This window comes from Trichosurus vulpecula, chromosome 5 (genome assembly GCF_011100635.1).
Source record: "Trichosurus vulpecula isolate mTriVul1 chromosome 5, mTriVul1.pri, whole genome shotgun sequence".
Classification (NCBI taxonomy): Eukaryota; Metazoa; Chordata; class Mammalia; order Diprotodontia; family Phalangeridae; genus Trichosurus; species Trichosurus vulpecula.
Window position 1 is genome coordinate 283,750,964 of NC_050577.1, and position 26,895 is coordinate 283,777,858.

Consider the following 26,895-nt stretch of genomic DNA (forward strand, 5'->3'; position numbering starts at 1 on the left):
ACATCCAACTCTTCATGACCCCAGATGCAGTTTTGTCATTTCTTTTCCAGCTCATGTTACAGAAGAGGAAACTGAGACAAATAGGTTTAAGTGACTTGCCTAGGGCCTTACAGCTAGTAAGTCTCCGAGGCCAGATTTGAACTCAGGAAGATGAGTCTTCTTGATTCCAGGCTGGTTCTCTATTGACTGCACCACCTAGCTACCCTACCCCTCCACCCCCAGCAATTGATAGCATATATATTTAATTTGATGTTTTAATTTAATTTGATCGATTTAATTTGATTCCCTCAAAGGCGATCTATTATCTATCTACTAATATCATAGGATCATAGGATTTAGAGTTGAAAGAGCCTTTTCTTCTTTTTTTCTTCCTTGCCCTGAAAGATCAGTTGGATCCCCTCATTAGATATGAGGAAATTGAGACTCAGATTAAATGGCCAAAATCACCAAGTATAGCTAGTATAAAGAAGGTGATCATTGAGTAAATCAATTAAATCACCCTACCCCTTTTAAAGTAAATTATAAGATCATACATCCTGATACATTTATCATGTGAGAACATACATCATTTTATTTGGTGTGAAAAAGGCCTGGACATCTTCTTAGGAGGAAGGAGTCTTGATTTGTGGAAAGTATTGGCCACAGCCCTTGGGGCCTATATAAAACCATTAGGTTAGTTACAATCAGAGGTTTGAGTGAGCAGCAAGTCAGGAGAAATAATTCCAGTGAAATCCCTAGGAAGGAACCCCTTAAGATAGGAAGAGAGTGCCTAAGCCTCTATTTCCCAAACCTAGAGGAAGAACAGGCTTTGACAGGTTAAGAATGTTTGGATTTTACCATCAGTGCCCTAGTTGCACCCCCCAGAATAGCAGCTGCTGATATTATTGTCTGGCTTGAGAACCAAGAACAAATGGAATATGATGAGGAAAGACTTTCAAAGAGCCCAGCTAAAGCTGAGGGGAACTATGCTTAGGATGAACATCTTAAGGTCTCCTGCAAAATGACATCCAGGAGTTGTGAGTTAACCATTTGCTACGTGTGCAACTATTTTTGGAATTTTGGAATTTTTTTAAATAATTTTTTTGCCCAATTACATGTAAAATAATTTTTAACACACAAACATGGTGCTGATACCTAAACCAGGGAGCATGAAAACAGAGAAAAAACTGTAGAGAAATTTCCCTAAAGAATATTGATGCAAAAATTAAAATAAAATACTAGCAAGGAGATTACAGCAGTATATCACAAGTATCATATACTATGACCATGTGGAATTTATATCAGGAAGCCTTCCTAGTAAGATCAAGGGTTAAGCAAGGATGCTCATTATTGCCACCCCTGATTTTATTGGGAAGGCTTCTAGCTTATTTCCATTACAGATAATGCTTTCTGATGGTTTTAGATAGATAATACTCACCATTTTAAGAAAAGTTCCATTTATTCTATTTTAAGGAAAGCTCTGTTTATTCCTCTCTAGTGTTTTAAGTCTCTTGCTTCTTGTTTTCTAGGAATTCAATAGAACTTATGACAGATCTTTTGTGTCATAAAAGGAATTTGGTAGAACTCCTTTGCCTATTTTTCCAGATAGTTTATATAGTATTGGGATTGATTGTTTTTTAAATATTTGATAGAATTCACTTGCGAATCCATCTGGCCCTGGAGATTTTTCCTAGGGAGTTCATTGATGACTTGTTCAATTTCTTTTTCTAAGATGAAGTATTTTATTTCCTTTTCTGGGAATTTATAATTTTGTAAATACTCATCCATTTCACTTATATGCCAATAAATCTGATAATCTAATTGGGCAAAATGGCCTCTAGTAATTACTTTAATTTCCTCTTCATTGGTGGTAAGTTCACTCTTTTCATTTTTTATACTGGTAATTTGGTTTTCTTCTTTCTTTTTTCAAAATCAAACTAACCAATGGTTTATCTATGTGATTGGGTTTTTTTTCATAAAACCAGCTTCTAGTTTTATTTATTGGTTCAATTGTTTTCTTACTTTGAATTTTATTAATCTCTCCTTTGATTTTCAGAATTTCAAATTTGGTGTTTAATTGGGGATTTTTCATTTGTTCTTTATCTAGTTTTTTAAAATCTTATGCCCAATTCACTGATCTGCTCTTTCTCTATTTTATTGATAAGCATTCAGATATAAATTTTCCCCTAAATATTGCTTTGGCTGCATCCCATAAATTTTGGTATGTTGTTTCAGTTTTGTCGTTCTCTTTAATGAAATTATTTATTGTATCTGTGATTTGTTCTTTGACCCCCTTGTTCTTTAGAATTGCTTTTTAGTTTCCAATTAATTTTTAATCTATGTTTCCATGGACCTTTATTGAATGTAATTTTTATTGCATTATGTTCTGAAAATGATGCATTTAATATTTCTGATTTTCTGCATTTGTTTCTGAGGTTTTTATCCAATAATACATGATCGATTTTTGTGTATATTCTTTTCTATTCCCATTCAGTTTTTTTCCAGAGATCTATCATTTCCAACCTTTCTAAAATTCTGTTCATCTCCTAATCTTCTTTCTTATTTATTTTTTGGTTAGATTTATCTAGTTCTGAGAGGGGAAGTTTGAGGGTTCCCCCAGTAGTATAATTTTACTATTTCCTCCTGCAACTCATTTAACTTCTCTGTAAAGAATTTAGATCCTATACCATTTGGTGCATATATGTTTAGTATTGATAATACTTCATTGTCTATTTAGTAAGATATCATTTCATTCCTTATGTCTTTTAATGAGATCTATTTTTTGCTTCCATTTTGTCTGAGATCATGATTGCTCCTCCTGCCTTTTTTACTTCAGCTGAAGTTAAATAGATTATGCACCAGCCCCTTACTGTTATTTTCTGTGTGTCTCTCTGCTTCAAGTGTGTTTCTTATAAATAGCATGCTGTAGGATGCTAGTTTTTAATCCACTCTGCTATCTGCTTTCATTTTATGGGTGAGTTCATCCCATTCATACTAACAATTATGATACCTAACTGTGCATTTGCTTCTGTCATATTTTTCCCACTACATGCGCTTTCTAAGCATTCTTCCCTAGATTCTGTATGTACTTTGTGGGAATGCATCACAGACTGTTGAGGGATATTTCATACAAACTATACCACTGCAATAAATACCCCTAACTAATTGAATCATGGCTTCCTAAATTATATTATCTGATAATCATGAGGTAGTGGTGGGGGTAGAAGCACAGTACTTAGAGCTCATGGACTCTAGCATTAGGACATCTTCAGTTACACAAGGGTATATACTTAGAGCCCTGAGAGTGTGCCACACTCTAGGGATCCAACTCAGGAATACATGCTTCAGAGCATGTATGGAAGAGTGAGGATTCTATTGACTGCAGATTCAATGTCCTTACTATGAGGTACTTTCCTTCTCTCCAAAATACCATATTTTATCATTATTTAATAATGTGAATGGTCTTATTTAAAAAATTAAAAGTTAATAGAATTAAAATTCAGTTACATATGTATTCTACTTTAAGTTTCTCTAGCAAAACAATCTACTATGTACTGAAAAAAATCTCTCCACTCTACCTTCTACATTCTGAACACAATGAGTAAAGGCTAAAATCCCAGTGAGGACTATAATACAGGAGATAAAATTACTGTCTTTTAGATTGAAGAAAATTGAGTTATCCCAGCAAATCACATTTGTATCTTAAAACCCAAACCTGCTTTTGTGACAGTTATACAGCATGTATGGTGATTATAATCTTTAAAGTGCTTTGTAGATATTTATATAAAGCTGTATCAGGAGGGCAGAGTTTATAATCTCAAAGAGGATCATAAACATGTCTGAAACGTTCGGAATCGCCGGATATAAGAAACTCTCAAAGTAGAAGGCAGAAGAATCAAAACATTTATTTAGGCTCCACAGTAACCAACCCATGAACCAGCAACCCCATTTTGATATATTGATCAAAAGCTTCCAGGCCCAATAAGTACGCCTTGAAAGAGTAACCAGGAGGCTACAGAGAAGCATGATTGCGTAAAGCAAAATCATGTTTCCCCCTCTATGGTAATAAGATTACCCACTGGCCTGAAGTCTTTGTTCAGCTTTCTCCCGTAGGTCAGCTCTGCTACTGGCAGCTCCTGCTTCAGCTGTGTCTGTGGCTGTGGCTGTAACTGACGTAACTGCCGTAACTGTCGCTGTAACTGTCGCTGTAACTGCCTCTGGTTCCAACGGAAGCTGCTTTTAACCATCCAGCTTCTGCGGGGGTGTAAGGTACGCCGGGGAAAACACAGGCTCCCCCAATCCACTGGCCTGAAGTCTTTGTTCAGCTTCCTCCCGTAGGTCAGCTCTGCTACTGGCAGCTCCTGCTTCAGCTGTGTCTGTGGCTGTGGCTGTAACTGACGTAACTGCCGTAACTGTCGCTGTAACTGTCGCTGTAACTGCCTCTGGTTCCAACCGGAAAAGGAAAAGAGGATCTTCAAGCTGTCCTCTCCCCTCTTATAGAGTTTTTGACATCATCAAGCACCGCCTGAACGACCAGGGCCGATTGGTTCCTGAGTTGGCCCCTCCCCCTAGCATAGACATTAACACCTCCCCTCAGCCAGCCCCATGACTCATCACACAGGAAGTTCTCTGCTTCCCGGCATGCTCCCCGGGCCTCCTGCCCCGGAAGAGCAAGCCACAGTGTCCAGAGGCTCAATGAGGTAAGCTGAGTCATTCAAAGAAAACAAAGGCCATTCTGGTTACACTCCACCCCTTGTTATAGGATACATAATCTAATCAGCCATGTATCCTAGAACATACATTGTGATCCAATTACAAAGGAAACTAAAACATATCATTCATTATAAAGCAAAACATATCATTCAGTAACATTCCCAAACATTGGTTAACGATTCAAATGCGATCCACCCCTATATCCCAGCAAAATAATCTCTTCAATCAATCATCCCCAAAATAATTATTAATAATTCAAATGTCCACCCCTAAATCCTTGTATCCATTACATAGGATCAATAATATCATAACAATAAAACAACACAGCAAGGATAACACAAAATAAGTAAACAGAACACTATCATCATTTCCACCCCCCTTGAACGATTGGGGCTCAAAATCTTGGGGTGAGGGGTGAAGGTCTCATTTTCCATAGCTTCTTCATGCTGAAATTGGATGTAGAGATGGCCCTGCCCCCAAAAAGTCCCATTCCAGAGGTCATTTCTTTAACGAGCTGGCAGGAATTCCAAGAATGCTACATGCTTAGGCAGTCACCGGAAAGTGCAGGGTGCTTAAGCCTGAAGGAAACAAAACTAGCAACAAGGTTAGCCAAAACAAAGGACAAAAAGAATAGTCTGTGAATCTATTATTATAACCTATTCACGGTAAAATATATGGTTCAGGGGTACGATTTGGTAATTATTTTCCCCTGAATAGACAACTGTTACAGTGTTGTCCTTCCCATGGGCTATAACTTCTGCAGCCTTTGGAATATCATCTGGCTTCCGTTTTACCCATACCTTAGCTCCTGACTTTATTCTATCAATGGAGCAAGACCCTTTTGCCCCTCTAGTAGTTATTTTGGGAGGAGGGTTAGTTTTCACAAAGGGTATTTTTTCACAGGGGATAATAATGACTTGAACCATCCTATCATTTCTACAAAATTGTACAGGTTTTTTACAAAAAAAGGAGGCCCGGGGAGCATGCCGGGAAGCAGAGAACTTCCTGTGTGATGAGTCATGGGGCTGGCTGAGGGGAGGTGTTAATGTCTATGCTAGGGGGAGGGGCCAACTCAGGAACCAATCGGCCCTGGTCGTTCAGGCGGTGCTTGATGATGTCAAAAACTCTATAAGAGGGGAGAGGACAGCTTGAAGATCCTCTTTTCCTTTTCCGGTTGGAACCAGAGGCAGTTACAGCGACAGTTACAGCGACAGTTACGGCAGTTACGTCAGTTACAGCCACAGCCACAGACACAGCTGAAGCAGGAGCTGCCAGTAGCAGAGCTGACCTACGGGAGGAAGCTGAACAAAGACTTCAGGCCAGTGGATTGGGGGAGCCTGTGTTTTCCCCGGCGTACCTTACACCCCCGCAGAAGCTGGATGGTTAAAAGCAGCTTCCGTTGGAACCAGAGGCAGTTACAGCGACAGTTACAGCGACAGTTACGGCAGTTACGTCAGTTACAGCCACAGCCACAGACACAGCTGAAGCAGGAGCTGCCAGTAGCAGAGCTGACCTACGGGAGAAAGCTGAACAAAGACTTCAGGCCAGTGGGTAATCTTATTACCATAGAGGGGGAAACATGATTTTGCTTTACGCAATCATGCTTCTCTGTAGCCTCCTGGTTACTCTTTCAAGGCGTACTTATTGGGCCTGGAAGCTTTTGATCAATATATCAAAATGGGGTTGCTGGTTCATGGGTTGGTTACTGTGGAGCCTAAATAAATGTTTTGATTCTTCTGCCTTCTACTTTGAGAGTTTCTTATATCCGGCGATTCCGAACGTTTCAGACATGTTTATGATCCTCTTTGAGATTATAAACTCTGCCCTCCTGATACATTAAGCTGAGTCATTCAAAGAAAACAAAGGCCATTCTGGTTACAAAAGCACAATAAATCATGAGTAGTCTAAGAACCTACCCTCTAAGGTTGGATTACTGTTTTAAGGGACTATAGTATACAGTATCTTAAGTGCAAATATTCAGTACTTCATAGCTGTATATCAGAATAGATGATATTTATTTAATTTTATCTGGCCATTGTCAAGGCTATCTGGACATATTATTTGCAGAATTCACTCCTCATCCTCTGCTATATGTGTAAATCCCAATAGGTATAGACTGCAAATTTGTTTTAGAAATAGAAGATTTCGATGTTATATGTCCAAACTGGGAGTCAGAACCAGAGTCTCAGCCTAAACCCATTTGGGGACCAGAATTCCAATGACCACAGTGACTACCTCTCACATAGAGTTTAACATTTTTATTTATTTTATATATCTAGCAATTTTCTATCTTGTAGATTTTCATTTTATCTACAAGCCTCTTTTATGTAAGTGCTCTATTAGAATCAAAGTACAATATGTTTGATCAGCTTTATTAGTTAGCGGATTTGAGTTTTCTGATACTGAATTCACTTGGCTTCATCTGCAGAAAGATCAGAATTCTGAAATGTCCAGTTTCATTACGATTGTAGAAGGTGTCAGATGTTTCTTCCAACTCTCAAATTATGTGTCTATATGTAATCATCAAGATATCTGCTAAGTGGTGAAGTTCTAAATTATTTAGGAATGTAAATATGCATGGATCTTTTGTTCACTGCAAATAATCAGCCAATAGTGTTATTGGATCTAGAATCATCTCAGAGATTAGATATTATCTAATAACTCTAATAAATCTCAGAGATTTAGGATCATGGGTTCAAAGAATTAGAGCTGAAAAGGCCCCCAGAGTCCATCTGGTCCAACTTCTTCTTTTTACAAATGAGGAAACTGATACCTAAGGAGGTGAAGTGACTTGTCCAAGGTCACACAGGTAGTAAATATGAGAGGTGAGTTTTGAACCCTTGCCCTCTAATTGTGCTTTTTTCACTGTCTCACATTGCTACTTATTAGCTATGAGACCTTGAGCCAGTTACTTAACATCCCTGAGCCTCATCTATGAAATAAACTTTATTTACTTCATTGAGTTGTTAGGATCAAAATGAAATAACTTATGGAAAATGATTTAAAGCTTTGCATAAATGTTGTTGTTGCTATTGTTAGATGTTTTCAGTGGATTTATATTCACAGATGAAAAAAATAAGTTATATGTATGATGTAGATGGCCAAATTGTTTTCTGTCCAGATTTTTTTCTAGTCTCTAGATAAAAATTCTGCTTTACACAGGAAAAGCCACAAGTAGTAATTCTAATAAATTAAAATATTTTTGCCAGTTAAAGTGCTTTGGTTATTAGGACACTTAGAACTGATGTACTTTTGAACATGGAAATCATTAAGATTTAATCTATAAATTCATCTCTGAAGGCAAATCCACTGAGGAGAGGGGTTGTATTGCATGAGCTTTCCTGAGTTTCTTTACCCTTGGCAGTCAACCCACCTATAGGGAATTCTTCCACCTCCCTGGCAGTGTGTACGAAGTGTTACAAATGAATAAATATATACTACAAAGTATTAACAGGTCTTCTTTACAAATGAGGAGACAGCCTCTAAAAGGTTAAGTGACTTGGACAAGGTCACACAATGACTATACTAGCTATAATAGACTTTGAATTTTAGAGCTAGAGGGGTCCTTAGACTACCAGTTCTCCTAATTTCATATGTAAATCTCAAAGAATTTGGTATTTTTCCCAATGTCACACAGCCAGTTAATGGCAATGCTGGGCCTTAAAAGCTCACTTTCTTTGTCTTTTCCACTAAGACCCTATTCTCCTGATCTCCTTCCCTGGGACAATTTTAGGAAGGACCCTAGCCATGTTTTACCTCACTCATGACTGAACTCTCCAGACCCCTGCAGTATATTCCTCTTTCCCTCTTTTTCCATTTTTTCTTAAGATCATCAAGACATAACAGAACCACTCCAGGCCTTGTCTAACTCTCTGTAACCCTTGATGATGATAATACATCATCTCCCCATATTTGAATATATAAAGTTTATCCTCTTTTAATCCTTTATCACTTTTCATTCATGATTTTTAATGGGTTTTTTTCACTCTTGTGAACTTCACACTTTTGAACTTCAAGGTTTCTGTGCAGCTTTGGGATTTTCATTAGGAATACTTAGAAGTCCTCTATTTCATTAAGGAGCCACATTTCACCTATAATATTGCAGCAGAACCTACAAACTATAGGCTGGTGAGTGTATTTTCAATTTCTGGGAAAATTCTACAACAAATCATTAAGAAGGTGATGAGTGAATATCTAAACATAAGCAGAAATTAGAGTCAGTGTGGCTTTATCAAGAAGAGGTTATGGTAGACTAATCTCATTTCCTTTTTAGACAGGATTGCTAAACTAGTAAATGAGGGGGATGCTATGAATATAGTTTACTGATACTTTAGCAAATTATCTCCTATTATTCTTGTGGAGAAGATGGAGAGATACCGATTAGGCAATTATATAGCATATACATTATATAATCCATTAGATTGTTTTATATTTGTATTCTCAGCATTTAATACAGTTCCTGGCTCATAGTAAGTGCTTAAATGTTTATCGATTTGTTGAGTGATTATACTGTCAGATCAATGCAGAATCATAGGTATCTGTGTTTGGTCCTGTGCTATTTAACATATCAGTAGCTAGAACAAAAAGATAAATAGCGTGTGTGATTGAGAGCAATATATTGATCCTTTATCCCATATAATTGAAACTATTTTTTCTTAAACAATGTTGAGACATTTCTCAAGACTTGTTTGGCTCAGGGGACTAAAGTCTCAGACTGCTGATGCCATTTCCTCATTTCCTGAGTACAAAGCAACCATAGGGAGCATCACTCATGTGAATTAACTCAAGGTGTCCTCAGTGCCTATCCTTATCCTGCTATGGCTAAGTAAATGGGGTTTTAATTGTTGAATGGACACAATGTATCATGATGTTCCAGTATAAAACCTAAACTGCCAGGGGACTGGCTTGAATCAGGCCCTCCCTAACACAGCCTGCTAATCAACTTTACAGATGGCCCAAAGCTGGAAGGGATAGATAGTTAACACAATGGATGACATAGAATCTAAAATGATCTTGACAGAATTAAATCTCATGATTTCTACACATCATCTTTCCATGTAGGAATGTAAACAAAACAGTTCAACTTTAGTAAGTCCCTTATGATTTCTCTTTCTTGTTTACCTTTTCATGCTTGTTTTGATTCTTGTGTTTGAAAGTCAAATTTTCTATTCAGCTCTAGTCTTTTCACTGAGAAAGCTTGAAAGTCCTCTATTTTATTGAAAATCCATATTTTGCCTTGGAGCATGATACTCAGTTTTGCTGGGTAGGTGATTCTTGGTTTTAATCCTAGCTCCATGGACCTCCGGAATGTCGTATTCCAAACCCTTCAATCCCTTAATATAGAAGCTGCTAGATCTTGTATTATTCTGATTGTGTTTCCACAATACTCAAATTGTTTCTTTCTGGCTGCTTGCTACAGTATTTTCTCCATGATCTGGAAGCTCTGAAATTTGGCAACAATATTCCTAGGAGATTTCTTTTTGGGATCTTTTTCAGGAGGCGATCAGTAGATTCTTTCAATTTCTATTTTACCCTCTGGCTCTAGAATATCAGGGAAGTTCTCCTTGACAATTTCTTGAAAGATGATGTCTAGGCTCTTTTTTTTTTATCATGGCTTTCAGGTAGTCCAATAATTTTTAAATTATCTCTTCTGGATCTATTTTCCAGGTCAGTGGTTTTTCCAATGAGATATTTCACATCATCTTCCACTTTTTCATTCCTTTGGTTCTGTTTTATAATATCTTGATTTCTCATAAAGTCACTAGCTTCCACTTGTTCCAATCTAATTTTTAAGGTAGTATTTTCTTCAGTGGTCTTTTGGACCTCCTTTTCCATTTGGCTAATTCTGCCTTTCAAGGCATTCTTCTCCTCATTGGCTTTTTGGAGCTCTTTTGCCGTTTGACTTAGTATATTTTTAAGGTGTTATTTTCTTCAGTATTTTTTGGGTCTCCTTTAGCAAGTCATTGACTTGTTTTTCATGGTTTTCTCACATCCTTCTCATTTCTCTTCCCAATTTTTCCTCTAGTTCTCTAACTTGCTTTTCCAAATCCTTTTTGAGCTCTTCCATGGCCTGAGACCAGTTCATGTTTTTCTTGGAGGCGTTTGATGTAGGCTCTTTGACTTTGTTGACTTCTTCTGTCTATATGTTTTGGTCTTCTTTGTCACCAAAGAAAGATTCCAGAGTCTGAGTCTGAATCTGAGTGCATTTTCGCTGCCTGGCCATGTTCCCAGCCAACTTACTTGACCCTTGAGTTTTTTGTCAGGGTATGACTGTTTGTAGAGTAGAGAGTACTTTGTCCCAAGCTTGAGGGGCTGCCTGTTGTTTTCAGAGCTATTTCTACACAGCAACTCCTGCCACACCAGGGCTCCTCCTCCCCCAAGAACTGCCAACCCTGACGGTGACTCAGATCTAAGCAGGCTCTGCACTCCTGCTCTGATCCACCACTTAATTTCTCCCACCAGGTGGAAGCAACTGCAGCCGTAGTTCTGTTCTCAGAGCTGCACCACCTCTGCTGCTCCCGGGGTGGTGGCCAAACCGAGAACTCTTTACACTTTGTACCCCGCAACTTTTCCCACTAACCTTCTCTGTTGTCTTTGGTGTTTGTGGGTTGAGAAGTTTGGTAACCACCACATCTCACTGATTCAGAGCACTAAGGCCTGTTCCTCCTGGCTTCTGGTCTGGTTGGCCCTGGCGCAGCCCATGCTGGGCTCTGCTCCACCCTGCTCGCAGCTCCAGGTGATAGACTCTTCCCTGCGACCATTCAGGCTTTCCTGGGCAGGAGCCCTGCTTCCCTCTGTTATTTCATGTGTTCTGCACCTCTAGAATTTGTTCAGAGCCATTTTTATAGGTTTTTAGAAGGACCTGGGTGGGGGTGGGGGGGGGGAGCTTACACAAGTCCCTACTTTCCAGCCTCTATCTTGGCTCTGCCCCCAGACAGAGTTACATCTAATAAGGTGTAATTCAGTAGGGATAAATGTAAAGTCCTACACTTGATTACAAAAAGTCAACTTCTTAAGTTTAAGATTGGGGAGGCATACTTATATGGCATTTGTTCTGAAAATGTTCTGAGGGTTTTAGTAGATTGCAGGCCCAGTATGAATCAGCAATGTGCTGTAGTAGCCAAAGAAGCTAGTGTAATCTTGAGCGCATTTAAGAGGAATATAGCTTCCAGGAATAAAGAGTCCAACAGTACATTGCTCTCATCAGATGTCATCCTGTAGACTTGTGTTTACTTCTGAGCACTACAGTTCAAGGCCATTGATAAGATGGAGAATGTCTAGAGAAGAGTGACCAGAATAGTGAAAGTGTTCGAGTCCATGAAATATGAAGATGGGTTGAAGAACAGAGCATGGTTAGCCTTGAGAGTATTTGCAGAGCTATCATGTAGAGGAAGGACTAAACTTGTTTCATTTTACTCCAGAGAGCAGAGACAGAATGAAGGGTGGAAAGTAAGAGGCAAATTTAGGCAAAGTCAGGTAAAACCCTCCTAATAATTGGAGTTGTCCAAAAGAGGAATCATTTGCCTTGAGAAACAGTAGGTACCTGCTTTTTAGAGATCTTCAAGTAGATCCCAGATGACCACTTAATCAATATGTTATAGAGAGAATTCCTTTTGTGTGTGAGTTGGCCTGAATGACCTCTGAGATCCTTTTAATATTCAAATTCTGTGATTCAGTGTCAGAACCCCAGAGAACTGCCAAAGTTGAGGAGACCATTTTGCCCTAGATTGAGCTGAGATTTTATCTTACTCTAAGTCACAAAACTTCTCTGCCTGACTCTTGTGTGTTGTATTGCTTAAAGTAATCTGTATACTTTCCTCTGGTATAATTTTTTTGATTACTTTGAAAAACATTTGCTGGTTATTCATCCTTGTCTTTCACATACTAAAGATTTGGTGGGAGGAGAGCTAAGCTGACCAAGTTTAAGTTAAAATTCCCAGTCTGTAAGAGACTGACTTACTTCCCCCCGAGTGACATGGGAAAGCAGCTTTTTTATTCTGAACCTCCAAAGAGCATTTTACTACAAATATTTGAGTTGTAATTAATTAACCCACTTGAAAATCGGAGAGAAAGGATCATATCACAGAAAAGGAAAATGATAAATGTTTGAGGGGATATGGAAAAATAGGTACACTAATGCAGTGTTGATAGAGTTGTGAATTGGTCCAACTACTCTGGAGAACAATTTGGGACCATACCTATAGGACTATAAGACTGTGCATACCCTTTGACCCAACAGTGCTATTAGGTCTATCCCAGAGGGACCAAAATAAAAGCAAAAGGACCCATACATGCAAAAGTATTTATTTTAGCCCTTTTTGGTGGCAAAGAATTAGAAACTGAGGGATTTGACCAAACAAGTTGTGGTATTATGATTGGGATGGAATACTGTTGTGCTGTAAGAAATGATGAAGAAGGTGGTTTCAGAAAAGTCTGGGAAAACTTAAATAAACTGATAAAAAGTGAACAGAACCAGAAGAACATTACACATAGTAGCAGCAGTATTGCAGTAAGGATAATCAAATGTGAAAAACTTAGCTACTTTCACCAATAAAATGATCCATGACAGTTCCAAAGAATTCATATTAGAAAATTCTGTCGACCTCCAGAGAGGTTAGAACTGTTGTACTCTGAGTGCAGACTGAAGCATGTTTTTTTTTACTTTGTTTTTCTTGCCTTTTTTTTTACAATATGGCTAATATGGAAATATGGTTTGCATGACTTCACATGTGCAATGGGTATTGCATTACTTGCCTTCTCAATGGGTGGGGGAGAGGCTGGAGGAAGATAATTTGGGACTGAAAATTTAAAAAAAAAATCAAAGAGAGAGGGTGGTGGCTCCATCACAGTAATTCTCCTACTCTCCACAAAGACAAAAATAGATATCTCCCTTAGAGATGTGGAATGGATCATCTTAGATCATATCCATCTAAAAATAACCCTTGTTCCTATAATCCAGTTCAATTTATTACATAAAAATGAAACTCTTAATTAAATGTATTTATGATCATATTTAATTTATTTAATGCTACTTCAGAGACCTAAAACCTTAATGTTCTTTGGAGGAAAATATTATTGATAAATAGCTCTGCTAGTTCTTGGTCCTTTCTAAATTAAAAGATAAATTAGGTTAGTGTTGTTTGCAAGTTTCAGTCATGCTCAAAATGAAGTTTCAACAGAGAAACAACTTTTTTGTTTTTTTTTTTGATTTGGGATCTGACAATAACCAAAAAGATGAGCAATTCTGCATACAAAGTAATTTAGGAAAAGATTGTACATAAAACCCCAAATCTCTTTTATGTATAGCTTACTTTTCCTCTTAAGCATATAATAAATTTAGCATGTAACGTTCAAAGTCATCCTGCTTGTCCATATTTTCTTCTGTGTATTTGAAATAAATGTTTTAGCGTGAACCCCTTGTCTTTATTTTTTTCTTTTTTTGTAATCCGTCTCAGTAATTCTTTTTCCTTCCTAACTTCTTTTCTACCCCTTTGGGAGAGAAAGCACAAAAACCAAAACCAGTCTAACATACATATAGTCAAGCAAACAAATTCTCCAGATAGCCATGTCCAAAAATTTTTGTCTCGTTCTTGACCTTGAGTCTGTCTCTGTCAAGATATGAGTAACAACATTATCATTTATCTTCTGTAATCATGGTTGGTTATTCTGCTGAACACAAATTCTTAAGTCTTCCAGAAGGTTGTTTTCTTTACAATGGTAGTATTATTGTAGACATTTTTCTCTGGGTTCTACTTACTTCACTCTGTATCAATTCATGCACCTCTTCCTAAGTTTCTCAGAAAATGACTGGCAAATTTTTAAAAAGCAAATATCATTCATAAGATCATAGATTTAAAACTAGAATAAAACCTTAATATGATCTAGTCCAACTCATTCATTTTATAGAGGTTCAAAAAATTAAAGGCACCTACTACATTGGTAGTAAGTAGCAAAGTCAAGATTTGACCCCTTTGTTCTTCCCATTACGATAGACTGCCTTTCCTGTATATCCCAATCATATTACAATTTGTAAAAAAAATTTTAAAGCAATTAGATTAGCTAATTATGATTGCATAATGTATATAGCATAGTTCTGTACCAATGTTAATGTAAATTCAGGAAGGATTTCAAGTTGCTGTTACAAGAAGGGGCAAAAAATGCTATCTTAAGTTTAAATATTGGCAGCATATTCTTTGCTGTTGTTTTGGGAAACCTATGAATGCCTGTGTATAAATGCATGAAATCCATCTCTTAGGGTTTTCCATTTAAATCATTAATAGATTTTTGTTTGTTATTACAGGTAGAGCGAGAAAAAGCCATTCTTCTGGCCAATCTTCAAGAGTCCCAAACTCAGTTGGAACACACAAAGGGGGCACTGACAGAACAGCATGAGCAGGTTCATAAGCTCACAGAACATGTCAATGCCATGAGGGGCCTGCAGAGCAACAAAGAGCTGAAGGCAGAGCTGGATTGTGAGAAGGGCAGGGACTCAGGGGAACAAGCCCATGACTATGAAGTTGATATCAATGGCTTAGAAATTCTTGAATGCAAATATAAGGTTGCTGTTACAGAGGTAATTGACCTGAAGGCTGAAATTAAGGCCTTGAAAGAGAAATATAATAAGTATGTAGAAAACTACACAGAAGAGAAAGCCAAGTATGAGAGCAGGATTCAAATGTATGATGAGCAGGTGACAAATTTAGAGAAAACTACAAAGGAAAGTGGTGAGAAAATGGTCCATATAGAAAAGGAGTTGCAAAGAATGACAAGTATAGCCAATGAAAATCATAATACCCTTAACACAGCCCAAGATGAGCTTGTGACATTTAGTGAAGAGTTAGCTCAGCTTTACCACCATGTATGTCTGTGTAATAATGAGACTCCCAATAGAGTCATGTTGGACTATTATAGGCAAAGTAGAGTAACCCGCAGTGGAAGCTTGAAAGGACCTGATGATCCTAGGGGACTTCTGTCACCACGGCTTACCAGGAGGAATATGGTATCACCAGTAGAAACAAGGACCCAATCAGAATCAGTTTTGAAAGAAAACACAGAGGCCAACAAAGAACAAAGTCCAACCAAAACACCAACAATCTCTCCTGTCATTACCGCCCCTCCTTCATCCCCAGTGTCAGACACCAATGATATTCGAAAAGAACCAATGAATATCTACAACCTGAATGCCATTATTAGGGACCAAATCAAACATCTACAGAAAGCAGTGGACCGGTCATTACAATTATCACGTCAACGGGCAGCTGCACGAGAACTGGCACCAATGATAGATAAAGACAAGGAAGGCTTGATGGAAGAGATTCTAAAATTAAAGTCACTGCTGAGCACAAAACGGGAGCAGATAGCCACCTTGAGGGCAGTTTTAAAAGCGAACAAACAGGTAATATTTTATATTTCTAGATCAGTCATTCAATAAGCCTTTTTTAAGTGTGCCAGGCACTGTGCTGAGCAATAGAGATACAAAGAAAAAACAGTCCTTGCATTTAAAGAGTTATTCTAGTGGTGGAGATAATATATAAATATGTGTGTATACATGTATACATATATATGTATATGTGCATATAAATATATGTGTGTGTACATTTAAGATATATACTAAGTAGATGGAATGCAATCTAGAAAAACTTCCTGCAAAAATTGGGATTTGAGTTGAGTCTTGAAGGAAGCCAAGAATTTTAAGTAGAAATGAGAAGGGAAAGCCTTCAGGCATGGAGGGCAGCTAGTGCAAAGGCATGGAGACAGGAGATAAGAGTATCATGTGTGAAGAACATTAAGCTAGTATGATTGGGACACAGAGGGTGTGTAGGAGAGTAACATAAAAGAAGACTGGAAAAGTTAGGAGGGGCAAGGTTATGAAGAGCTTATAATGCCTGAAAAAAGAATTTGTATTGACCATAGAGTTAATAAATAGCCACTTTGGCTGCTTTATGGAAGATGGATTCAAATGGGGAGAGGATTCAGGCAAGAAGACAAATTAGAAGGCTATTATAATAGTTGAGGCGAGAGATGATGAGATCTTGACTATGGTGACTATGAGTGAAGAGAATGGGATATTTGCAAGAGATATAGAGGTAGAAACAAGATTTGGTAACTGATTAGATATATGGGATGAGTGGGAGTGAGGAGTTGAAATGACACCAAGTCTGTGAATTTAGTTGAGTAGGAGGAAGGTAGTACCTCAACAGCTCTGGAAAAATTGGGAAGAGAGGTGGGTGTACAGGGAAAGATAATGGGTTTTGTTTTAGGCACATTGAGTTTAAGATACCCATAAGACCTCAAGTTCAAAATGTCCAGTAAGAAGTTAACAGATTTACTGACTTAGTTGAATACCACTTATGACTAATTTGTAGGAAATTGTGTTTTCAAGGTTTTGTAGATTTACTTTATGTAACAAAATGTTTTGTTTACATCTATGACACAATGTTTTTTTAAAAAAATTTTACTCTTTGAATGTAAACCCTTAGGAAAGCTCTTTGGAATCAAAGTGCTCAAGCACCACCAAAAATGGCTAAGCTAAACTAGAGAGGAAACTCTCTACAGCCTGATGCTTTACATCAGCCTGAGATGAAACTGTACACTTACCATGGAATTGATGGCATAAAGAAATGAAGCAGGAAATCAATATGAGAAATTAGTATAACTCTATATCTCTTTCTATATATATCTTTTCAACATAGCTTTATTGTTTCTAGTGTCTTGCATATAATAAGGGCTCAGTTAATATTATTGATGTATAAAATATTCTAAATTCAAAGGAAATCAGACATGCCTATTACAAAGTTAATTAGCATTAATTAACTCTCTGCTCTCTCTGTTAATTAATGCAGCGAGGTGGTGCAGTGGATAGAGGGTTAGGCCTAAAGTCAGGAAAACTCATCTTCTTGAGTTCACATGTGGCTTCAGATACTTATTAGCTGCGTGACCATGGGCAAGTCACTTAACCCTGTTTGCCTCAGTTCCTCATCTATAAAATGAGCTGGAAAAGGATATGACAAACCATTCCAGTATCTTTGTCAAGAAAACCCCAAATGGGTCATGAAGAGTTGGACAAAACTGAAAACAACTGAACTGAACTTCTTTGTTACCTTCAGAACACAAATTAGACACCTAATTCATCTTTCTGTGTCAGTCTCTCCCGTCTCCAAATCCATTTTCTCCATCGTTGCCCAATTGACATTCCTAAAGTACATGTTTGGCTGTTAGTGCTTTGCTCTAAAAGTTTCAGTGTCTCCCTGTTATCTTTAGAACAAAATACAAAACCATATGTTTGTTTGGGATTTCAAGTCTTTTACCACCTACCTCTAGCCCATCTTGCCAAGCTAATTCATATCACTCCCTTTCATGCATTCTACCCTCTAGCCAAATTGGCCTTTTTGGTGTTCCCCATGTGTAATAAACATTTCATCTCCTTTATACACAGTCCTTCATACATAGAATGAACTGCTGCCTCCTTTGAAAGCTCAGCTCAAGTGTCGTCTCCTTCAAAGTAGTATAAGATAGTAGATAGACTACCAGCCTCAAACCAAGAAGACCTGGGTCCATACTGATTGTGTGATCACCTGGTCAAATCACTTAACCTCTCAGTGCTCTCTAGGCAATTGTCTAAGAATACAACTTATAATAAAGGTGCTGAGCACTTTTCCTTATTTGGGAGTTCCCTATAACAATAGATTCTGTCCCCAACTATCTATTTATAGGTAAGGGCTTCATATGGCTTTTTCAACTCCAAATCATATAATGCACTGCTGACCAATGCAGGGAAATAACCAGAAATAACTTTATCTCTCAATCTAGATTATATAAAATAAGAGAAGAAATCAGGGAGCTACTAAAAATTGAGGAGAGAAAAATAAAGAATCTAAGGTCATTGAAAATATTTACTTAATGTAAATGCTAGAAATTATACCTAATGATGAAATGGGTGATAAAAACAATATTCATGTCTCAGGTAATTTTGAAAAGTAGAAGAGTATACTTAGAATAGAATTTCAAAAAGCCCTTTAAGTTTGATGGCTAGCAGACAAATTATGACAAAACAGCTAATTTTTTTTTAAAAATGGTGTTTGCTATAGCCATCATGAATACATTCTTTCAGAATATTTACCAGAATATATACAAATTTTTCGTCTTCTGTATACAACAACATATGTGACAGTGCTAGGGTAAGAGTCACAGGAGAAAAGGTAGAGCTAAGTGCTGAACATCCACAGAAAGGCAGTGGAAGTCTGCATCATTATCTAACTGGTTTGTACTATAGAAAACTGAAAAATCATATCACCCACTTAAAGGCAACAACAACAAAAATATTCAGAGTGGAAATAGGAGAACACAAGTATGTCAGAATTCTGTATTACTTTAATCCATAATTGTAAGCAAAAACTGTAAAAATAATTGTAAGCAAAAGCCAAAAGACTAAAATCAATATTTGGAATCAAAATTGCACAAGTAACAAAATAAACAATTCAACATCAATCAAAAACTTTATTAAGAGAAAGAAGGAAATTACGGGCTTACAGACAACTTCCTAAGAAAGAAGATGTGGAAAATTTCTGGTTATTCATACGGTTGCAATATGTCCAATGCAACAAAAATGCAAGTTCTGTCAAGTACCAAATAAAAAGCTTATACATTCAATGCAGTGAATAATAGAACTAAAACAGTAGTTTTTTGTTTTTGTTTTTTGCAAAACTAAAAGGTGGCAGGGCCAGATAAGATCCCTAATTACTGGTTCAGATGGTTCATAGTGGCAGATTGATCATTAGCAAAGGGTTTTACCAGCTTCTTCTCAGATTTAAGCCTGATCCCCAGCTTTCTTAACAGAAAGTATTGCATATCTGCTTTCAAAAGAGCCTCAATTGGGGCAGCTAGATGGCGCAATGAATAGGGCACTGGCCCTAGAGTCAGGAGGACCTGAGTTCAAATCTGGCTTCAGACACTTGACACTTACTAGCTGTGTGACCTTGGGCAAGTCACTTAATCTCAATTGCCTTGCCTTTCCCCCTCAAAAAAAAAAAGACCAAAAGAGCCTCAATGACCTCTCCAAATATTACACCACTTATGTGTATATTTTATACAAAGCATTGTGCTCGTATCACCAAAAAAATCTATAAACACAAGAAAATAATATATTGGCTAAGGAGCAAATAGGTTGTGTCAAAAAGTCCCAGGGGTATTCCATCATCATTTCCATAATTGTTGAACATACCACCCCAAAATACCATAATATTTGTATTTCTTTTATTGATTAATTGTATAGATTTTAACTCAGTTCCATACTTATATACTACAAATGTATAAAAGAAATCTATTTATAGTAAGAACATTTTGATATTGGTATCTATATGGAAAACTACTCTTTTAAATACCAATATAATATGCTGTAAACTATTGATATAAAACATGGAATTTTTCAGGGAAACATTTTAAGCCCATCATGGTTCTTCCTAGCTTTATAGCCATCATCGTAACTCCCAAAAAGAGCCAAGTATGCCTGCCAAGTTAAAGAGGGAACCAAACCAAACCGTTTATTTATCTTCTGATGTACATGGATAACATTATATCATATAGCTCTACCAAGAAGAAAAAAAAATCCAAACACATTAAATAGCCCCTTTATGTCATTGAATCTTTTTCCAATGATGTAAAAATGTCATTTGGGCTGAGGAAGCATAAAATTAATGTACACTAAGAGAAAGACTGAAGGTTTGGAGTTTGAATTTTGTGGTCAAATTGAACCAATAGATGAAGGCAATACCTAGAAATCCCTTGGTATCCTCCAGGGAAGATATATTGAGACCGTGCTTGAATATGTTATGATTTACTAGCATCCTAAAATCAAGTCTGAATGCAAAAAATACATTTAAAGCAATTAATACTTATAAAATGCCACTATAAAATGAACCATATCATATTTGGTTCTAACAAAAATTCATAAAATATAAATGAAATACAGGGCTCATCATCTTAAGGCAGCTATAGAAATGTTAATATTTAATCAACTCAAAGATGGAAGAGAATTGAAACATTCTGAGACCACATGATGAACAGGTCACAATCATACACAGATATTTTTGGAACATGCACACATCATTTCTCCAGAAAATGGCAAAGGCTGATGACAGGTACTCACTATTGGATTTTTCACATGTAACTGAAAATTCTTTACCTTTAGTAGGAGTCTACAAACAGATAATGTGCAACACTGGCATTAGAAGGTCCCTCATGCTTGACAATCATGTTCAACAATATGTTGTGATAAGTGTCAAATAAATGTTATAAAAATAAGTGTAAAATAAATGTCATTCAGATTCATAGAAGTGGGTTTATGATGACACTTTAGGACCGCTACTAGATATTATAGGAGAATTATTCTTAAGGAGCCTAGACCTGGTGATCAATGGAGATCATAGAAGGAAGTGGTAGAAAGTGTGTAACACATCCCTACTTTATTACCTATCAAAAATTTAGTAAGTTTCCAGATAATTACTTAAGAACTCAACCAATAAACTGTAACAGGACCTGAACAGACTGAAATGTTGCCCATAATCACCCATTAATGCATAAAAACTAAAGAACAGTGCTTTAATGGTGATGACCCAGGAGTGCACTGAAACTAGCTGAATATTAAATTTTCGATGGTAGCATTTACATCTTGGAAATCAGCAAACGCTACAAATCAGCACTTGATTTATTGTTTTGTTGATTGTTTAGCCCAGGGCTTGGGCAAACTGTTCCCTTCCCACCAAATCCAGATTCTATTTGTTTTAGTAGGGGTCTTGAGCTAGGAATGGTTAATTTATACTTTTTAAATAAAGTTTTATTGTATTTTAAAATGTAAAAACCACACATAAAAACCGAGGTCATAGAAAGTTACCAACCTGATTTGTTCCTCAGGTCATAGTTTGCTGATCCCTGCCATAGACTTAAGAAAGTGCTAATAATGTAGACTAAACTTTAAAATGTGTTGTGCATACTTTTTTTTGGAGACCCAGTTATTAAACATTTACCAGCACACCACCAGATGTTACGTGGTTTATTGATATTACATATCATTTTTAATCACATCCCGACATCTTCTCAAACCCCAAAATATGAGCTTAGGACAGAGGCAAGCAGGTTGAAATTAATGGAGCTTGCTTCTTATGAAATTTCAAAGTGCTGAATTAGAACCAGAAGTTTAAAGCTAAAAGAAATCATCTAGTTCAACTCTTCATTTTATCACTGAGGAAGCTAAGGATATCAAAATTAAGTGCCATGTCAAACACCACACAGATGATCATTGATGGAACTGGGCTTAGAACTCAGGTTTCCTGATTCCTTGTCTAGTGTATTTTCTACTGTACAACACAACTATTCATATACCAAATACATGTAGACCTTAAAAGAAATATATTGTCAAAAACTTATATAAACATGTATTATGTGATACCAGTATACTATGTTTTCAATTAATTTTTAATTTGCGAAATACAAAAAGTAGGTGTAAAGCCTGACATTCATTAAGTTCTGGCTAACTAGATGGTAACAAAATCAGTCTATCAATTAAAAAACACATATACATGGCAGGCACTATGGGGTAAGCACTAGGGAAACAAGGGTAAAATAGTCCCTGCCTTTAAGGAACTTACGTTCTAATGGAGACAATACCAAGTAAATAAGGAAAGTTAGTTTCTTAGAATTCTTATAATTTTCCCTGTTTCAGACAGCTGAGGTGGCACTAGCTAACCTGAAGAATAAATATGAAAATGAAAAAACAATGGTGACTGAGACCATGACGAAACTTAGAAATGAATTGAAGGCCTTAAAAGAAGATGCAGCAACTTTCTCATCCTTGCGTGCCATGTTTGCAACCAGGTAAGGATTACTTGGTCCTGAATTCAAAAGAGATGCTCATCTAAGTTTCAGTCAGTCAACTAATATTTGTTAAGCATTTACTATGTGAAAGGCTGTATAAAACAAGTAGGATGTTAAAAAACGAAAAGCAGAAAGAGCCCTTGCCTTCAAGGAGCTTTCTTTCTAAGGAGGGAAATGAGAAAGAGAGAGAGAGAGGGAGGGAGGGAGAGGGAGAGACAGATTTAGATCTATATCAGTACATATAATATAAATACAGACTGGATGAAAGGTAACCTTAAGAGTTGATGGCACTAATAGTTTGGAGGACAGGGAAAGGCCTCCTAGAAGAGGTAGCACTTAAGATAAGTCTTAAAAGAAGCAAGGGATGCTGAGAGTCAGCATTCCAAGCATGGGGAAACAGCTAGTACAAAAGCAATAGAATGTGAAACTATTGAAAAAGACAAGTGGGAATGGGACCCATATGTACAAAAATATTTATAGCAGCTCTTTTTGTGGTGGCAAAGAATTGGAAATCAAGGGGATGCCCATCAATTGGGGAATGGCTAAACAAATTGTGGTATGTGAATATAATGGAATACTACTGTGCTATAAGAAATGAGGAGCAGACAGACTTCATTACAACCTGGAATGACTCATATGATCTGATGCTGCATGAGGGGAACAGAACCAGAAGATCAATATACACGATTACAGATGCACAGTATCTGTAAGGACTACCTTTGATAGACTTGACTCCTCTCATCAATGCAAGGTTCAAAGACAGCCCCAAAAGACTCATGATGGAAAAAGCTATGCAAATCCAGAGAAAGAATTATGGAGTCTGAAAGCAGATGAAGGCAAACTATTTGCTCTCTTTTTTCCTTTCTTTTTTGGTTTCATTTCTCTTCTCTCATGATTCATTCCATTAGTTATAATTCTCCTTTACAACTGGACTATTACATAAATAAGTTCAATGTGGAGGCAAATATAGAACCTACATGAGATTACATGCCATTGCGGGGTGGGGGGAAGGAGGAAGAGAGTGGGGAGAGAAATTTTGGAACCCAAAAACCGGTGGAACTGAATGTTTAAAATAAAAATTAAAATAATTTTTAAAAAAAGACTATCGAAAAAGTAAAGAGGTTCCAGGTTGTGAAGAGTTTTAAATGACTAACAATGGAATATTTAATCCTGAGCTAATAAGTAGTCCCTGGAATTTACTAAGCTAGGGAATGATGTGTTCAGACCTATACTTTAGCAAAATTACTTACGCAACTTTGTAAAGGACAGATTGGAAGGAGAAAGCCAGCAGTGAGACCAATTGCAATAGTCAAAGACTTTGCATTTGTCAAGGTCAGAGGTACCAGAACTAGAGTAGTGGTTGTGTGGTAGAAAGAAGGGGACATATACAAGAGATGTAGAGAAAGAAGTTAACAAATTTGGCAAATGATTTGATCTGTATGATTAGTGAGAAAGGGTATCTGGGATGATGGTGGTGCCATCACAATAATAAGGAAGTTCAGAAGGGGGATAGGGCTTGAGGAGAAAGATAATAAATTCTTTTTTGGGCATGCTGAGTTTGACATTCAGTTTGAAATGTTCAACTGACAATTGGTGTGCTGAAGAAATAAATATGGAAATCATGAGATTAGCAAGGAAGAAAGTATAAAGAGAAAAGGACCAAGGGCAGAACCTTGAGGAATACTCACTTAGTAGGCATAACATGGATGAAGATCAAGCAAAAGAAAGATTGAAAAAGAGCAATCAGACAGACAGGAGGAGATCCAAGAGAGAAAACAGTCACAAAATCCCAGAGAAGAAAGAGAATCAAAGAGGAAAGGTAGTCAGTAGTGTCAGATGTTGCAGAGAGAACAAGAGGAAAGAGGATGTAGACGAGACCATTAGATACAGCAATTAAGAGATCATTAATAAATTAATAAATTCAGAAACACAGTTGCGTTTGAATGATGAGGTCAAAAGCCAGAATTGCAAAGAGTTTAGAAGGGGTTGAGAAGAAAGGAAATGGTGGCACTAATTGTATGCAACTTTTTCAAAGAGTTTAGATGAAAAGGAGAGAAGAGATACAGGATGACAGGTGGTAGTCATGATAACATCTAGTGAAGCTTTTCAAAGTGGGGGAGGGTATATGAGTATGTTTGTAGGCAGCAGGGAAGAAGCCAGTAGACACAGGGAGAGAAGATTAGAGAGAGTGTGTGTTGACCTTGGCATGCAGAAGAGTCACCTCATCCTCAAAAGCTGGAGTAGAGGAGACAGTAGAGGTGGGGGGGGGGCGGGGAGAGGAGTGTCAGAGTGATGTGAGATAAGGAGTAGAAAAGAGAGAATCTCAGCAAATGGCCTCAGTTTTGAGGAGCAAAGTACAAGTTGAAGTCCTCAGCCAAGAACAGAAGGGAATGGTGTGAGAGGCTTGAGGAGGAAAGAAAAAGTACAGCTACATTTTCTCTCATACCTCCAACTCAGTGGTTGCATTGTTAAAGTCAGACTATTCTTTGTACCCTGTTGCCATTTCCAGACCCTCCCTCAACCACTTTCACCAAGTAATTTCTTCTTCTTTGAGATTAATGCTTGTAAGGTCCAGAGTTCCCCCTGGCTGGGGTATCCTGTACCACAGGGTGAGTTTGATACCAAAGCAAGAGGCCATGGAGCTCCAGATTGATTATAGCAATTGTTATGATTACTTACAAACGGGCAATCTGGGGTGGCAGCCAAATTATTCAGTGGTTCCCCGCAAAGATCCCCAGAAAGCCCAGTTGTGATTATAGAAATCAAACAATGGGAGGTAGAGCCATAGAATACATCACTACAGATTGATGGATCTTTTGGGTTTTTCTTCTTAGTTAATTTCTTGGATTTGTCTCCTGTAAACTTCTGGGGCATCTCTACTGTTACTTTTTCTTCCTAAATTGTAGCTCTCCTTCATTTTCTGAAAGCCTCCTTGATTCATAGTCAAGAAATTTATTAAGGATACTTTAAGGTCTGACTAGTGAACTAATGAACTAAAATATATAAAATCAAGTATTCTTGGATATTGAATAGTCCATCACCTTAATATTCTGGAATAGTAAAATAAGATATTCTTCAGTACGGTAGGGAAACACTAGATTTGGAGTCAAAGGACATGGATTCAAATCCTGGATCTTATACTACGCTTGTCTTTTATCCTCTCTGGGCCTCGAGTTTCTTCATTTGTAAAATAACAGAGTTAAGATAAATGATCTATGTATCTCTAAGCCTAAGGAGCAGGAGTATTATGGGATAGATGCTCTTGTCTTGATTTCAGTGATACCTGGCCCTCTCGTACTCCTACAACTTCCTTCTGAACTTTTGTAAGGCCATCTCCCATGCCTGCAATGCCTTTTTTAAAGTTTTTATGGATATCTTCTTTTTCTTACATCATCATAATTATTCCAAGTATTCCTTCCCCTCTCAGAGAGCCATGTAACAACAAACAGTATTTTTTTAAGACAGGAAAAAATTATTACCACTGATAAACACATTGAAAAATTCCAAAAAACATGTTCAACATGTAAGACTTGCAGATCTCCATCCCCCATGAAGAGATTACTTGGGGATGTCCTCTTGTATCTTTCCTTTCAAGTGCTGTCTATGTAATTTTATTACATTCACTTTTGATTATTTTTTGGTGTGTAGTTCTTGTTGTAGTTATTGTATATGTTGTTTTCTTGGCTCTGCTCACTACACTACATCAGTTCTTACAGTTCTTTCCATGCTTCTCTGTATTCATTACTTTCTTACATACATGTATACATACATGTATAAATACTGTCTTACAGCACAATATTCTATTACATTCATGTTACCACAATTTGTTTAGCCATTTCCCAATTGATAGACATCTGCTTTGTTTCCAGTTCTTTGCTATTACAAAAAGTGATGTTATGAATATTTTGATGTAAATAGAAACTTTATTCTTATTAACAGCTTCCTAGGGGAATGATGGGTCAAAGGATATGGACATTTTAGTCACTTTGTTTATATAATTTCAAATCTTTGCAAAATATACCAATTCACAACCCTACCAACTATTCATTAGTGTTCCTATCATCCCACAATCCCTCCAGCTTTTAATATTGTTATTTTATGTCATCTTTATAAATTTTCAGGGAGTAAGATGAAACTTCAGCATTGTTTTTATTTGCATTTCTCTTTTTATTAGTGATTTGGAGCATTCTTTCTCGTGTTTATGAATACTTTGCAATTCTTTTGAAAACAACTTGCTAATATCCTTTTACCATTTACCTATTGGGGAATAACTATTAGTCTTATATAAATATTTATTAATTGCTTATCTATATTGGATGCCATACTCTTATAAAA

General features: G+C 37.1%; 1 protein-coding gene across 1 annotated transcript in view; it reads left to right on the plus strand.

The window, feature by feature from the left end:
- Positions 1 to 26,895, plus strand: part of BICD1 (BICD cargo adaptor 1) — a 135,895-nt gene that overhangs the window by 47,214 nt on the left and 61,786 nt on the right. Inside the window, exons 5-6 of the mRNA XM_036760796.1 lie at positions 14,993 to 16,087; positions 22,409 to 22,560. Of these exons, the coding sequence (XP_036616691.1) occupies positions 14,993 to 16,087; positions 22,409 to 22,560 (1,247 nt within the window). The remainder of the gene's footprint in view (positions 1 to 14,992; positions 16,088 to 22,408; positions 22,561 to 26,895) is intronic.